The sequence below is a fragment of the Strongylocentrotus purpuratus genome, unplaced genomic scaffold, assembly GCF_000002235.5.
Source record: "Strongylocentrotus purpuratus isolate Spur 01 unplaced genomic scaffold, Spur_5.0 spur5_scaffold_19, whole genome shotgun sequence".
In the NCBI taxonomy this organism is placed as follows: domain Eukaryota; kingdom Metazoa; phylum Echinodermata; class Echinoidea; order Camarodonta; family Strongylocentrotidae; genus Strongylocentrotus; species Strongylocentrotus purpuratus.
The window spans coordinates 20828784-20844918 of record NW_022145604.1 but is presented as its reverse complement, the minus strand read 5'-3'; the positions used below and the strand labels follow the sequence as shown (position 1 = coordinate 20844918).

Below are 16135 nucleotides of genomic sequence, written 5' to 3'. Positions count from 1 at the left end.
TTCTGTCTCTTTCTCTCTCTTCCTCTCATTCTTTTTATCTATCTCTGTCCTGTCTATCGCTCTTTTAAACTCTCTTCTGCCTCTCTCTCTCTCTTTCTCTGTCTCCCATTCTCTGTCCCTGTCTCCCCTTTTCTGTCCTTGTCTCTCCCGTCTATTCTCTGTTTATCTCCCTTCTCTATCTGTCTGGCTCTCTCTATCCCTCTCTGTATCTCTCACCAGATCTAGCAAATTTCTATCTCTCTGCATGTGTGCTCTTGCTATCTCCCTATTACTTTATCTATTCCTATTGATCTATATGCTGTGCCTCACTACAGCTTCCAAGAGTATGAGAGAGAGAGAAGAAAAAAGAGAAAAAAGGGGAAAAAGAGAAAGAGAGAGAGAGAGAGAGATACTGTATGAAGGCTGACAAATGAGTTTTCTTATTCCATTATTCACATAAACTGATAACAACAAAAAATGATAATCCTATCATTATTTGACTAAATGGAAACAACTCCAGACAATGCACCACACAATACTGCATACGCATATTAATAGTGTATAAAAACCTCTATAATTCATACTGTAAAAAATATGTTTATTGCAAAATATTATACAAATCTTTGACAAACTTGAAGTGGCATACAAACGCTTTATCTTGCATGGGAAGCGCATTAATGTATAATATCCTTGTACTCGTTTTATATGTTATATATCATAGACTATATATTGATTAAGATATACAAATGTTTATTCATCTCTATTCATGATAATACTTATAAACATAACAATAAAGATATGACATAAAACCCAGGACAGTGATTTAAATTGCACCGGATGCAGCTCATGTACAATAACAATGACAGAAAAGAAAACATAACATCAGGTTTTAAAATGAAATTATTTATACTTCTTAACAAATAACAATATCATACTCGCAACAAACTCCAGAATAATCCTATTTAAATTACATGTATTTGTTAGAAAGAGAGCAAATAGAGTATTCAAAAAGAGAGTAGAAGTGAGAATGAGATAGCAAGAAAGGCACAGATATACAGATAGGGGAGAAAGATAGAGAGAGAGAGAGAGAAAGAGAGAGAGAGAGAGAGAGAGAGAGAGTCAGAAATCCCGGTATAGGCATAATTATGCCTATCAACTTAAACTAAACAAATACTCCTCCAGGCATAAAGTTGTCGAGTGTGTTCAGGCCGGGAATTGACCTATAAAGAGTAATTTAACAAATATTTATTTTAATAATTATTTTCTTAAATAAAAATACCCCAAATATAAATCCATCTCTTCTAAACATCATGAGTAATCTCCATAGGGAGAGAGAGATGAAGAGAGGGAGAGAGAGAGAGAGAGAGGAGAGAGAGAGAGAGAGAGAGAGAGAGAGAGAGAAAAGAAGAGGGGGAGGGAGAGAGAGAGAGAGAGAGAGAGAGAGAGTGAGGGGAGGGTGGGGGGGGGGGGGGGGGGAGAAAACGAGAGAGAGAGAGAGAGAGAGGTAATGTCAGTGAGGTAGTAAGTAGTAAATTACCCACACAAGCTGTACCATAATTATCGTTATTGAAATTCCGTTATTGTATATATATTTATATATATATATATATATATATATATATATATATATATATATATATATATATATAACTATTCTTTCATCAAATAACATAAAACATTTATCATTACACTTTTATTCTGACTGTATGACAGAACCTGCGTTGTGTGTTAACGTGCCCCTTCCCTTGTTCATAGACGCAGGTTATGTCAAGTGGAAAACACTCCGTCCCTCGGATAGGACGTTAAATGGAGGCCCCGTGTACAGGAGAGTCACCACCCTTGCACGTTAAGAACCCATTGCACTATTCGTATAAGAGAAGGGGGAAACCCCGGTGTAATGGTCCACCTGCACACCCCAATCAGGCCGAGTATACGGCATCTGCAAGAATCTTCAGTATTGAAGGAGGCAGATTATCTTGAAGAAGAAGAAGAAGAAGAAGAAGAACCAATCTCTAATAAAAACGGCTGTTCACTGTCTTCTAAATTCGTCGATGTCTTCGTACTGCGCGGGACCTTGTTCTTACAATCATCTTTGGAAGATCTCTGCTGTCTGCGGCGAAACAGGATGTAGACAACGGCGAATAGAATGAAAGAAATACCCCAGAAGACTGCACAAATAATCACGGTGACGGTGTATGATCCCGTTAGCTGGTGCGTGATACCTTTAAAGGTAAACAAAAGAAATATATATTGCCATTTTAGCATTTATGAAAATAATTTTATCATTAGTTCTTTATTTTTATTTTTTTGTGGGATGGAATGATCAGCAAAATCTTTTTGTTGCGGTTTCCAATTAGTACATTACAAAAGAAGAAGAACAAAAAAGAAATATAGAAATTCATATAGCCTAGATAAAAGGGAAAGAAATCAGTAAACACAATATAAAAGTCAGAATCAGAAAAAAAACAAACAAAGGTCGAGACATAATTTCAAACTGAAAACAACTGCGATTCGACCGATTGCATACTATAAAAATGAGTTCTATCTCTTTGAAACAAGAGATGGGGCGGACTGACCAATGAGGAGTTCGGGTAAGTTCCCCTAAGGCCACTCAATATTTTAGCTTCAGGGCCATGTAATTACGGTCTGAGTGCCAGTTGACATTTATCTTATTAGGTTGAGTTGGCCGATGACATCGAAAAGGCAACGGCAAGAACCCTTTAGAACCATTTTCTGAAGGGTGTAGTGGGAGAAAAGAGTTTCTCAGTAAAGTGACATATATATATATATATATAATATCTAACCTGGTAGGACGGCAGCCAGGACACCTGCGAAACCATACGCAAAGAAGATTCCCACGTATGCCGGAGCCGCGTTCTCTATACCAAAGAGTTCAACCGCTAGTCCGGTCGCCATGGATAGGTAGAGAGCCCGGAGAAAATCAACAGCTATAGAAAGTTAGGAGACGATCATTAATAACTGATAACAGAAAATGATATTTTACATGTAGGATAACCGCATCAAGACACAATGTCATCCAGCTTTCACCGATGGCCCTGCAATCGTTATTGCCAATACTTTATTATCCAGTGATTTAAGCACCGGTCGAGGATCGAACCTGAGACCTCTCGTATGAGAGTCCAGTGGCACACAGGTTACTGGACTGAGCCTTAGGTTGACATTTCGGGGGATTATTTCCGATTGTGGAATTCAGTAGAAAATATATGATTTTTCCTGAGGTAGCCTCATCATTCCCAAAACTGCTCTTCGTGATGAGAGCTTTTCAGCTATTACCTCCACAACGACTGTCAGGTACCTAATATACACGACAAGAGAAGGGTAAATTTGAGTTAATTATCACTGTCTCCATCGAGCAAGGATTGAACCCAGGACCTGTCGTGTGAGAGTCAATGCCCTTCAATAGGGGGAGAAAGGGGGTACTTTCAAAGGTAGGGATCATGCTTTAATACGCGTTCCCTAAATGACACTGAGTGGGGGTGGGGGGGGGGGGGGTGATCATTTGAATGTCACTGGGAAATGTGATGAAATACGAGAAAACAAAGTCATGCAATGAGTGGAAGGAGAGGAAGGGGTCGTGTTAGCCCCCCCCCCTTCCGCCATTCATCAAAGGGGGGGGGGGGGTACAGTGGTCACGTGCCCCACATTCACTCGCAGAGAATGAAATGACAATAAAACAAACGAATAGATGAATACATTGTTTAACTTCCGAGGGACTCACTTGTAGAATAAATGTAGAGCACCGGCACACTAGACGTGGTTAAGATGAGAATAGTTAGAAAACAATTCAAAATAGAGATTACTGGAAAGATGCTTGAAATGGGGACGGGAAGCTTGTGCGAAAAGAACATCACAAGCGCTCGGCCAACCACCCCTCCACCAGCCAAAAATGAGTGTAAAATCACCGTCACTCTAGTAGAGACGCCTACAGATGTGAGGTAGCTGCCCTATATTTCAAACGGAAAGACAGAAAGCGGAAAAGAGGGAAAATTATGTTATTTCAAACACGATCACAAAGACTTAAACCAAAAAAGAAAAGAAAAATCAACATTAGAGAATTTTAATGCACACTTCTGCGTCACGTGACAATGATTCTTTACAAAATCCAAACATGATAATATCACATGATAACATATAATATGGTATCGAAAATGTCCTCGTTGATTTCTTGAACGTCTTTGCGCCTTCGTTTATATTCTATTTTCCAGGATCATAGTAGAGAACCTAGGTTGCCCATTTCCTACACCTTGGAGGAGAGTGGCAAATGTAGCATAGTATGTTGCCAAAGTACATTAGTGCTACTGCGAGACTCGAACCGCGAACATTGTGATTCATAGTCAAGCGACGTATACACTAGACCACGACACCTTTAGTATAAAAAAAACCCATCATGACTATGATAATCGTTCCAAATCGACACTGTATGCAAGCTCAGGGGCGAAGCATGGGCCTTTCTATCGAGGGGCACTGGTGTCATGGGGCGCTGGATTTACTAGCTAGATTTAATGCAAGAGCAAAGAACCACTGAGTATTTAGGGGAGGGTGTGGTTGGGGTCTTATCATTTTCTTTTCATGTTGCCCCTTTTTTTCTCCTTCTTCTTTCTCTCACTTTCTCTTCTCTTTCCATTTCTCCATTTGATGGGGGGGGGGGGGGGGCGTGCCTCCGTAATTATGTAGCTACGCGGCTACACAAGCATATACTTATAGAATATCCCGTTAAATCTCGATTCGAGTGTTATGGAGGAGTCTTATGCTATACTTACGAGATTAATGAGGCTGAAAGACAACGATGTGAAAGACAAGATTACGGTTAACTCCAAGATCCAGAAGGATGGCATCGACATTATCTTGAGGTACCTCCCTCGCGATGTCGTCACGCTGACTTTGCCGGTTTCAGCCTTCGTAGTCGCCAACTCCAAGTATGATTCGTGGTCGTTACTTGACCTTTCTCTTTGATCGTCATCGTCGGAAATGGGACTGACAATTCGCCCAGAAAGATCTAATGGCGGTTTCCTGGAAAAAGCATATTATAGAATTGATAAGAAACCATGATTAGGTTGAATTCCGGTTATACACCTATTTACCCGAGGTCGGTCCAGATATGTAAAAATAGCGGTCGTTTTAGAGAGGTAGTTTTCATAGACAGGTTCTGCTACACAATTTTTTTTCCTTGAAGGAGACAATTATCCAGTCAAACCTGTCAACAACAAAAAATCAGCTTCTCCGCTCCATTTCGCTCTTGTCAACTTTTTCCGCATTGAGACGGATCGTTAGATATTGTACAAGCAGTGGCTTAGATACCTGGGGCACGCGCTCTCCCCTCCATTCGAGTGATGAAACAAGGAAAAGGAAAGAAAAATCGAAAAAAGAAAGGGAAAGGGGGGGGGGGTAGAACCAACAAAGAAGATGCATGGACCATATTCAGCACCCCCTAATCAATTGCCTTATGAACTTACATTTCATTTTCCAAGACTGGTAACCGCCCCCTCCGTTTTACGGGCCCCCTCAATGTGTGGACTCGCGCTAGAACCATCCCATACCCTTGTTAGCGACATGTATTTGTTACATTATACCGTATCTTATCACTCTGTCACGTCTGTATAAATTTGTATCGCGCATGTATAAACAAAACAAATTTTCAATTATGATTTAATAAAGTAAAGTTAAAGTATCGAAAGTAAAAGAATATGGCGAGAATGTAAAGTTACCTGATGAATATGATGAGTAGTCCGGACACGACGAGTGTACATGCAGAGAGGAGGCGGAGCGACCAACGCCATCCCCAAGCATCGGCCGTGACTTGAATCACAGGACTGAACACTAGTACAGCTGTTAAAAAAAATCGTAATCGAGTAGTTAATTTACGTTTATGTATTTAATTTTGTATGTATGCTTTTAGAATATTATCGCAAAAACGTTCAAGAAATAAAATCAAGAGCAACCGGGTACTCATCATAATCTTAAAATCTGAACGAAGCCATACCGTCATTAACGGTTTCTGGCAGGGGCGGATCCAGCCGGCAGCAAGAGGGTGTGGGGGGGGGGGTGCTGGAGAGGAGGACCACTCATTTTTTATTTATTTTTTTTTTTGGGGGGGGGGCAACATTTTGAAAATATATATATTTTTTTAAATAATTTTTAAAAAATATTTTTTGGGGAGGGGGTCAGAGCGGATGATCAGGGGGGACGCTTTTGTTTTTTTGTTTAAAAAAGGTAAGATTTACGTTACTATCCTGTATTTTTACCGTTTTGGGGGCTAGGGGGGGGGGGGGGGTGGACGGACCGATTCTACCGGCGCCTGCCTGGGATAGAACATATATATATTTGTTTAGTTCTATGTTTTTATATATTTTTTTTTTTGGGGGGGGGGGAATGAGCTGTAAACATAACCGTCACTTCGTGAAAACACGAAATTCAAGGACGCGCTGTGATTTTTATTTTTTTTTCTCTACTTATTCCTTCCTTATATTTTAATTTATTTCAAAATATGTATTCTAATCTTTGTTCTTTTCTCTTGATATTTCACCAACGAATCGAGAGTTTTGGTAGACATCTTGGATGTAGTATATAGCAATACATCTTTGGCACATGCAGGGGCGTACGCAGGGGGGGGGGGGGGTTTGGGGGTTATAAAAAATAAAAAATATATGCCCACGGCTAACCTAAAAAAGGTGACCTTACCCCCCCCCCCCCACCTAACGAAGAAAAATGTCAAATTTTCAAATTTCGAGACCAAAAAAAAAAAAAAGTGTCCGCATACCCCCCCCCCCCCCAATCTCAACCTCTTTAGTGTATCAAGGGCAAATAAATGTTATATCCTGGGATCGGGGGCGGATCAGCCGGCAGCAAGAGGGGGGGGGGGGGGGCAAACCTAGATAAAAAAAATTGCGCAGACTCAGCCGGCCAAAGAATAACCGCGGATCCGCCCCTGGTTTCTGGCGCCCTTTTCCATCTTACCTAGCTCGAAAAAGAATCCCATAGAAGACACCGGTCCAGTACAGGACTTCTGGTCGAAATAGCCCGTGATATAGAAGCATCCAGCTACGTAATAGATGACCGCGCCTCCACCGTACACCAAACTATACGTGATATACATAGGCCAAATCTGGTGCGGGAAGCTGGTAGCAAACAGCCCAAGGGCGCAAGCGAGGTTCGATCCTACGAGCGTCGATCGGTAACCAAGCACTTTGACCAGGGGTGTGGTGAGGGGTGCAAACACGGTGAAGAGGATCCATGGAAGGGTACCTAGCCAATCTGGGAATTAGTGAAAACGACAAGATTGTTAAAGACGCACATTAATGACTACAGGCTCTCATAGGGAATTCGACATAATTAGGATGTTTACCCCCAAAACAGGGGTTGTAATTCACCAGGATAAGCCTTCAGCTTTATGACCACAAGGCCCAGGTAATTGCTCTGCATTTTCCGACCATTCTCACGTATGGTAAAATTATTATCTTCCTTTCCCCACCCCAAGACTCTTCTTGAGACTAGGGGGTATTTCTTGACGGGACTACGGGTTTGCTGTGTGCAGACTTGTACACCTAGTACTAATTATGTTTTTCCACCAGGCGTGATGTCAGCGAAATATGATTATGAACAGGCCGGACAAAATGGCTTAAACATTTAATGATCTTGCCAATGTCTTAAATTCCAGCGAAATGTCTTAAAACGGTCTTCTTTCGATCTTATACTCACGGTCTTATGTTGATGGTATTTTGAAATAAGATCATTAAAGGGGAATCGACCTCAAACTACATGTTAATTTCAGTTTGTAGGCCATTTAAAACATTCTTTGAAAAATATAAAACATCGTAATCCTTCGTCTTGTTTGCGCACGACCCGTTGTGACGTATCGCATGGATTCGACCGCTATTGCGTACGTACGTTGCCCTGCTGTAAACTGTAAAATGATTATTGCAGATCACATCGTTTTTCTTTATGCAGATAGAAATTAATAATAGAAATGACATTCACAGCTATGATTATCAAGACAAATTATGAACGATTGAAAAGACTGTTTATTCAAAAATAATTCTAACAATTATCCTTACTTAATTCCAGTACTGAAGATTTGAGATCCTCTTCGAGGTAGATAAAGAACAAGGTAAAATCCCCGATGATACCAAAGTTGAAAGCGCCGACTAGAGCCCAGATGAATGTAGTGACCCAGCGGAAATACATCGGATCTTCCCACAATGCCTTGCAGGTGACCTTCACTTTGGCGGCACTGTCTTTGAGATCGACATCGTCTTGCTTCGTACGATCTCCGCTTCGTCCAGCGATCGCAGCCACACGTTTCCCAATACAAGTCATGATTAGCGAGTTTTAACAGGTTTTATATTTATTATTACAGTTTTGTATAGAAGACCCCAACATATTTTTTCTTCTTCAGAATTTTCACTAAGATTTCAAAAGAGTTGGTCAGGTCCCCAGGCACCACTGTATTTCGAGTGTGAGTGGTTTAATAGTGACTGGATTCGTAAATATCTGAGTATATGAAGTCACAACTAATCATTTCAAAGAAGGCAACGAGAAAACATCAATGAAAACGCCTTCATGTTACCTTAGATGCTCCACACTTTGAGAAATATCCAGTTGGGTTGGGAAGTAACTGTTCTATCAATTTTACGCAGGCGAAGAAAGCTTTATCTTTATCAGTTTGTTATTTAAAGCTACTTTTTATGTGATACAGACAGCGCGAAATTCGTATAGTTCAAAATTACGTTACATAGAAAACGTTGAGAGTAGATGAGTAGAAGGTGGTCGACGGGCGCTTTACGGATTGATTATTTTGTTGGATGTCATGAAATGGCATACACTAGTTCCTGTTCCAGTACTGCCTTTGACATAGGAAGTGCTATCTGTACAGTAGAGATAAAAAATGAAAGAAAGAAGAATATCATCAATTAATGTTGTTGTTAGGTGATAAGTGAGACGTCCCAGACTCCTGGTAACCTCATGGACAAACCCTTTCCAGGCTACTCTGTCCTGTCACCGCCCCCTCCATTGTTATTTAGGATACGCGTATCCTTTGAAAGCACCCCTATCTCAGGACTGCCAACATGTCTGTACCCCCTTTCGCAGGCTTTTCCTGCCTTGGAGATCCCCTAAATCCGGAACACTGCTCAATGTTCCCCCATATCTATGATAATTCAAGATATTATACAACCCCCTTTTTAAATTTCTCAGGAGTTTAGAGAGAGAGAGAGAGAGAGAAAACTGACACCCCCTTTTAATTATTTTATAAACCCCTCTTTAATTTCTCAGGAATCCGAAGAGAGAGAAGAAAAAAAAAAACACCCCTTTTTAAAGAAATCTCCGGGTGCAAAGTCAAATTAACCCCCTTTTAAAATAATTCTCGGGCCGGACTTTGTCGGGCGAAAGGTACACGAATTCGGTCCTTCATAATACATTTGCTTGGATTTGTCTCATAAAAGAAATTGACCGATGGGGGGGGGGGGGGATCCTGTCAAGTAGGCAAATCTCTCTCTCAGTGACTTGTCTGTTACTTTGGTCGCACTTATCAGGCCGTCCTCTTCTCCTCTCACCCAAGCATGACATCCTGCTAATACCTTTTCATCTTTAATATCATGAGTTAAAAGAAGCCAAATATATATCTCTGTTTCACAACCTTGGCCTCCAAATTGATATCATCAATTTATCTATTGGTTTCTAAATGATTACGTTGATATATATAGTTGAATAATTTGATCACACTCAAACCTGCTTTTGAATACAGTTGTATGGTTAGACAAGCTCTCTGTTAATATCACTGCAACCCTTTCTCTGTTTATAAAGGTACCATCTCCAAGCTTAGAGCCCGATTGCAACATTTTCTTCTTCAAAAATCTTTGTTTTCAGCCTTCCTAGTGCACTCTTGCATTTTCATTCCACTCCATATGTATCAATGCCTCACAAGCTCACTACAATTTAGTTCCTGGTGTCCCTCTTGATCTGGGACCTTCTACTTTTCCATCTAAGAAATCCTTTAAGAGCCTATGACATATTTTAATGGCCAAAATATTTTGCCTTTCTTTTTCATAACCATTTATATCAGGATAACTTGTTTAAGCCCTGCAATATGCAGTATTTTCTGTTAGTTTTCATATCTTTCTATGATATTCTAATCATTCTCTTGTAGACCAGATATTCAAATAGTGTGATTTTCTTTTCCATATTCTGTAGTGACCTATATACCTTTGATGAAGTTAAGCAATTACAAAGATGATAAACGTCGGGTAACCACACCCCGTGTATATATATATATATACATGTATATATATATATATATATCGTCCCTATTTTCACGAAGTGACAGATGAGCGTGCAATTAAAAGAAAGTTAGTTTTGAATAAATCGCTTTCAAACTTTCAAATTATAATCTCAACCTTTTTAATGTATCAAGGGCAAATAAATGTTATATCCTTGGATAGAACATATCTCAATGTTTAGTTCTATGTTTAATTATTTCCATAATTTCTTATATTTTTGGGGAAATGAGCAGTAAACATAACCGTCACTTCGTGAAAACACGAAATTCAAGGACGCGCTGTAATTTTGTTTTCACGAAGTGACGGCTCGTAGCCGCGCGCGTAAAACATACGGAATTTTTCTCTCGTGGATGGAATTTCCGAAGTGGACACTACATACGGCAAAACGTTATGTTTAATTGATGTACGGATAAAATAACTCGAACTACGAGATAGAGTACATTTTCCTCTTTCTGTAGCTGCTTTTTTATTCCTCTGTTTGAACTTTTAACACAACCGTCATTTCGTGAAAACACAAATTACATAGAACGCTTTGATTTTGACGGCTCGTAGCCGGGCGCGTATAAAACACATGGGATTTTTATTGTGTGAAACAATTTCATGATACTCAACAATGGCAGTAGTGTAGTATAATACATGTAAAAATAGGCCTAGTAGTAGAGGTATCATTCTGATCCTTATTATCCTAATTATCTTTTGCAATACGTCTAGACGATTAACTCAAAGGCTTGACAATTTACAATTTGTAATGACTCATTGTTTTTAAGCTTACCATTATATGCATCTGGCTCGAATTTTGCTTCGGTATTTGGTACTGGATGATTTAAATGGTAAAAATGAACTTGTGTCCTATTCATTCTAGTCTTATTCATTTGCATTATGTTTTATTCATTTAAGTTGTAATGTATCTGACTGTTTCCAAGACAATATCTTTTTTGTCGATCATAGATCTAACTTTTATGTAGCTTGATATCTCACGGTAATTTTGAGAGAAAAGCAATCCAAGCAACGACTTCTGAATCGTAGCGACAATCGCGTTCGCCTTTGCTGCTCTTCAATAATACTTGACAAGCAGTATTAATTCATTTTTCAAGGACTCATAATAAATTCGTTTAACAGTTGATTACCCTCAGTTGATTCTTTTGATCGGATTATTTGGCGGGGAGAGAAAGAAGTGAACGGTCTCACGCTTAACGACGTTGTATTATTATTCTTATTTGTTCATTGTCTCTACGATACTCTTGGAATCAAAAACAGCTTTTATTGTTAGGCTTCCTGAAAAAAATGTCAATTGTTGTTAAGAAGTTTTTGGTTGCACTCTGTAGATTCACTTGAACTTGAACTCGAACTTGATTATGATGATGTGTTTGATCTTGTTTTCAATAACAAGATCAAACACATGATGAAAATCTACTGGGAGCATGCCAATAAGTTCTTTACAACAATAAACAAAAAAGAGGTAAACATAAATTAAAAATATCAAATAATAATTCATACCAAACATATCATCATCAATTATCATCAATACTGTATTGCAAACGCACATTTAGGATTTTGTGGAAAAGACTCATCAGGTATACATCCATGGAATACGATGGTTATTTCAAACATTATACAGTACTTGTAAATATGCTAAAATGTCTTTATCTTTTGCATCATCATCGTCCTCATCATCTGCAAAGATTTTTTACCTGAAGAAAAAAGAGGTATTCAAAACAGTACTGTGTGGTATAGTCTCTTTCTTGCACGCCATGGTTATCATGTTCTAGCTGAAAGGTTTAAATGTTGATCGTAACGAAAAAAGGCAGTTCTTGAAAAAAAGATGGTGGAGTTTTTCAATGGGAAATATGACTAATTTAATCATCAACGTTACTTTCTTGTTCATCACTGTTTTTCATAAATGTTTTGTGAGTAGAGTATCAGAAGCTAGTCAGTTTACACAATTTTTTTGTAGGGTATTTCAATAAAATGAAGTACACAGTCTCAAACGCTACAAAGTTTACCAATGCTAAAAGGTTATCTTCACCCAGGCGAACACGTAATCTGTGACTAAACAATTATCAGCTGAACAATGCATGATAAACATGGAAATATCATTTTGACTAAACAATTTCATTTCTCGTCATACAGATAAATTCAAAACAGCAACATTATACTGTACGTACCTACACGTACCGTGCGTGTGACGTACGTTACTGGTACTCCCTCCCTGCCTTTGCCACTCCCTCCCTACGTTTTCAGAAAAAACGTGGCGGCCGTGGCCTCCCCAAAAACCGTACGGACTAAAAACACGCACGGTGGGTTGTGACCAACGCTTTATTGGTGGCTATTTTTTCGGTAATTGATGGCCCGGCTCTACACACCCCACTGAACAAGGTCTAGCGACGCCCCTGCCTAAGTGTAGTAAATGGGTACATGGTATGATTTATTCCTTGAATACACTAAATGCTGTTGTAATATCCAAAGTCCTTGGGAAGTGCATAGAGACTTTATATCGTAATGTGATATGAGCTATATAAGAGTGGCATATCATTTTCATTATGTAAAAAACAAGAATAATGGAGTATCAATTAGTTATCACTATGATTATATCTCGTGACTCACGAGCTACGGGATTATGTGAGATACGAGCTACGTATGGTTTAACCAGTGAGCTTCGTTGCGCATAGACTGACCGACGGGCTGCCATCTTCTTTCAGTTAAAGGGAAATCCTACCTTGATAGCAAACTACTCTCGAGGAAAGCAGAAACACCAGAAAACTAGACTAGTTAAAGTTTGAATGAATCGGACAACAAATGATCAATTTTTGATTTTTTGAAAGTTTTAATCATAACTTCAAATTGGCTGAATCAGTGATGTCTATGTGATGTAGCTAGCGTAGGACAACTTTTCCATTTGTTCCAACACAAAAATAACTACAGTTTCAATTTTTCAAAAATATATGACTCAGGAGTGTCTATTCTCTTTAGAGAAGCTAAAATAATCAATATGCTATCTATATTATATATTTTAAGTAGTGCCAAAAGGAAAAGTCACTTAGGAGAAGAAAAAAAAAATATATATTTTTGTTTACACGACAAACGGGAGAGTTATGTTTATCCGCGTCTACGTCACCATCCAGTGGCCAAACTGCTAATTTGAGATGTGCATATAATTTAGTGATCTCATATTTCAAACATTTAAATTTGGTTATTCTTGGTCCGATCTATTCCCAATTTTCGCCATTTTGTTTACATGTATCTTATTTTTCTGCGTTCAAACAAATGAACTTGTTACAAGGGATATTGGTTTGCCCTTTAAGTTCACTTTTTGAGCTACATGGGTTTCCGGATAGTTTCTTTCATAAAAGATCGCTTGACCTCTACCCAACTTTATCTTCCGATGATTAACCTCAGATGATTCAAGGTGAATCGGACCCGTCGAGGGGAAGGATGATCTTAATGAGTAAAGGAAGAAGCTCGATAGGACGTCTAACTGCGTCCTGAAGGTCTTGACTATTGATACAAAATCGGTACAATGGTATTCGCATTCAGCTCTCTTGAACATATTAAATTAAATTCTAGTTTATATGCGATTGTTTTGTGAAATAGACTGATTAGATGCGACTGTAAAAGGTTGATTATGAAGCCCATAAGAGCGAGGATCCAGAACCAAAAACCAACAAATATAACATGGGGAAGGGGGCAAAGCCATTTCGGGAGTCCTGAAGCGGAGACTCCGACACTATCGAGTTTTAGCAATTCAGAACCCTCAAATTAGCCGTCTTGAGCAATAAAAACTATAATCTATGCCTTGAAATTTGTACTGCCTCAATTGCTTTATTTCGTTGTAACCAATTCTCTATCTCTGTGTCACACACACACTCACACGCACGCACGCACGCACTCACGTACACTCTTCCCCTCCTAAAGAGAGTGTTACAGAACCAAGGTTTATCTTAGATAGGGTCCAGGGGGCTGCCTTAGAGCCCCTATCGGGAGACCAGGAGGAGGAGGAGTTCCCGAATGGTCTCAAGTTTTAGTAATTCAGAACCTTCAAGATAGCTGTCTTGATGAGGGAAACACACATTATTTCCTATATCTTAAAGGTACTATGTCCCTTTTGCAGCCAACCTCAAATTCTGTAGAACTTTGCAGGAATTATGAATATGTCATGTATGTCCTATCTGTGAAATTTAAACGTTAGCAGTGTCCTCATATTCAAATTATGCAAGGAAACCCGTTTACTTGCTGGACTTCAGTGTCAGACACTATTGAGTGACTGACTGGCTTTTTTCTTCTTTGGTAATAACATACATGAAAAAGGTTGTAAAGGGTACATGAGCATTTGTCTACATCAATAACCCACTTCTTGTGATGGCCAAGATTAAACTGATTGAATCTTTGCGCAGCATAAAACGTATGACCATTCGGTACAATTGTCTGAAAATCAAGACTATTACTTTTGGGCTCTATAGCCCTAAAGTCGATTTGACAACTAATAGTCGTTATTTTCCCACTCGAAGACATTTTCAACCCCAAGTTTTTTTAGGGAAGTTCTAAATCAGTATTATCTTTCAAATGCAGTTGGAATTTAACTTTTTCATTTTTGGGGCCTGTAAATGGGACATAGTACCTTTAAAACAAAACGAAACAAAACAAAAAACAACAACAAAACAAAAAAACAACAACAAAACACAAAACAACAACAAAACTCAAAACAACAACAACAAAAATTCTTCCCATCAATAATTATGATGCATCACTGACGCCTGCGCTATTTTACTTGCCAGGTGAGTGGTTTCAACCTTTTATTTGCCATACATGCCAATATCCACAGTCGCTCGTTTGACACGACTGCCGATCGACACAGACTAAATAGTGTGCACATATCCACTCTAAAGGATGTTCAAGGCGCCTACAAAGTCTTATACCGTGGCTTTGGCCTAGATGACTCGAAGCATCCAAGTTGTAAATTCCTACCATCCATTTACTCTGGGTGGAGAGAGGCAAATGTACATCTACGTATTGCCAAAGGAGATTAGCTCCGCAGCGGGATTCGAACTGTGAACCATGTGTTCCACAATCCACTACGCCACTGGATTCATTATCATAAAGGTTGAATCTAGCGTTTAAAACTGTTGAATCTTCCACTTCAAAACTGCTGTCACTCTTCGGTTCTTTGACATGGAGAGATAGCATAATAACTTTTACGATTTTAGAACTGGCCAATTCTCTTATAATAATTATACGAACCTACATGACATGTTCAGCTGAATATCTAACCTCTTCCACGATTCTATACTGCATCATGCTCTCATTACAGACTTGTCTGCTTCTAGTTTCACAACCGAGATGGTACCAGATGAGTTGTCCTCACCAAATGTCACCGCTAGACCTCCCTCTGTCCTCACCTATGTATGATGGAATGTCACACGCACTCATGTTGAGCTTTGAAGCTGTATCTAGCTCTAGCTGGTATATCATGGTAGTGAGCACGCGATCCATAGGGAGAAGAAAAAAGGTCACTTGACAACATCCTGCACGCACGCACGCACAAGCCGTTTGTTGATGCATGGATCATGTTCACGAATTGTGATTTGCATATTTTGCATCATCATTAGACTGACTGTCATGTCATATTTGGTGTCACAACAACAACAATCTTTTACTGTTGCATAATATGACAAGTCGTTTGTTGAAGCATGGATCGTGATCACGAATCATGATTTGCATATTTTGCATCACCATTACAGGCGCGGATCCAGGATTTTCCAATAGGGGGGGGGGGGGGGGGCCGGAAATTCGAAATTCGCGCAGACCGTTATTTAAACTTACCAATACTGACAAGGTCATATTAGAAGCACTGTACTTTAATAGTGTAC

At 39.3% G+C, this 16135-nt stretch overlaps 1 protein-coding gene across 4 annotated transcripts; it reads right to left on the bottom strand.

Moving 5' to 3' along the window:
- Window positions 1–1631: 1631 nt before the first annotated feature.
- LOC100889671 (monocarboxylate transporter 5) lies at window positions 1632–15803 on the bottom strand. 4 transcript variants are annotated; one of them, XM_030990565.1, is made up of 8 exons: window positions 15507–15796; window positions 8052–8861; window positions 6955–7251; window positions 5706–5826; window positions 4761–5010; window positions 2784–2927; window positions 1986–2201; window positions 1632–1695 (listed from the first exon to the last, which is right to left on the bottom strand). In XM_030990565.1, the coding sequence occupies exons 2-6, from the start codon at window positions 8311–8313 to the stop codon at window positions 2880–2882; spliced, it is 978 nt and encodes a 325-aa protein (XP_030846425.1). In that variant the 5' UTR covers window positions 8314–8861; window positions 15507–15796; the 3' UTR covers window positions 1632–1695; window positions 1986–2201; window positions 2784–2879. The 4 variants fall into 4 exon arrangements, with proteins under 4 accessions (XP_030846425.1, XP_030846421.1, XP_030846423.1 ...); XM_030990561.1 differs by lacking the exons at window positions 1632–1695; window positions 1986–2201; window positions 2784–2927 and adding an exon at window positions 3691–3944 and having other exon boundaries at window positions 15507–15803; XM_030990563.1 differs by lacking the exons at window positions 1632–1695; window positions 1986–2201; window positions 2784–2927 and adding an exon at window positions 3691–3944 and having other exon boundaries at window positions 15511–15803.
- Between the last annotated feature and the right edge of the window lie 332 nt (window positions 15804–16135).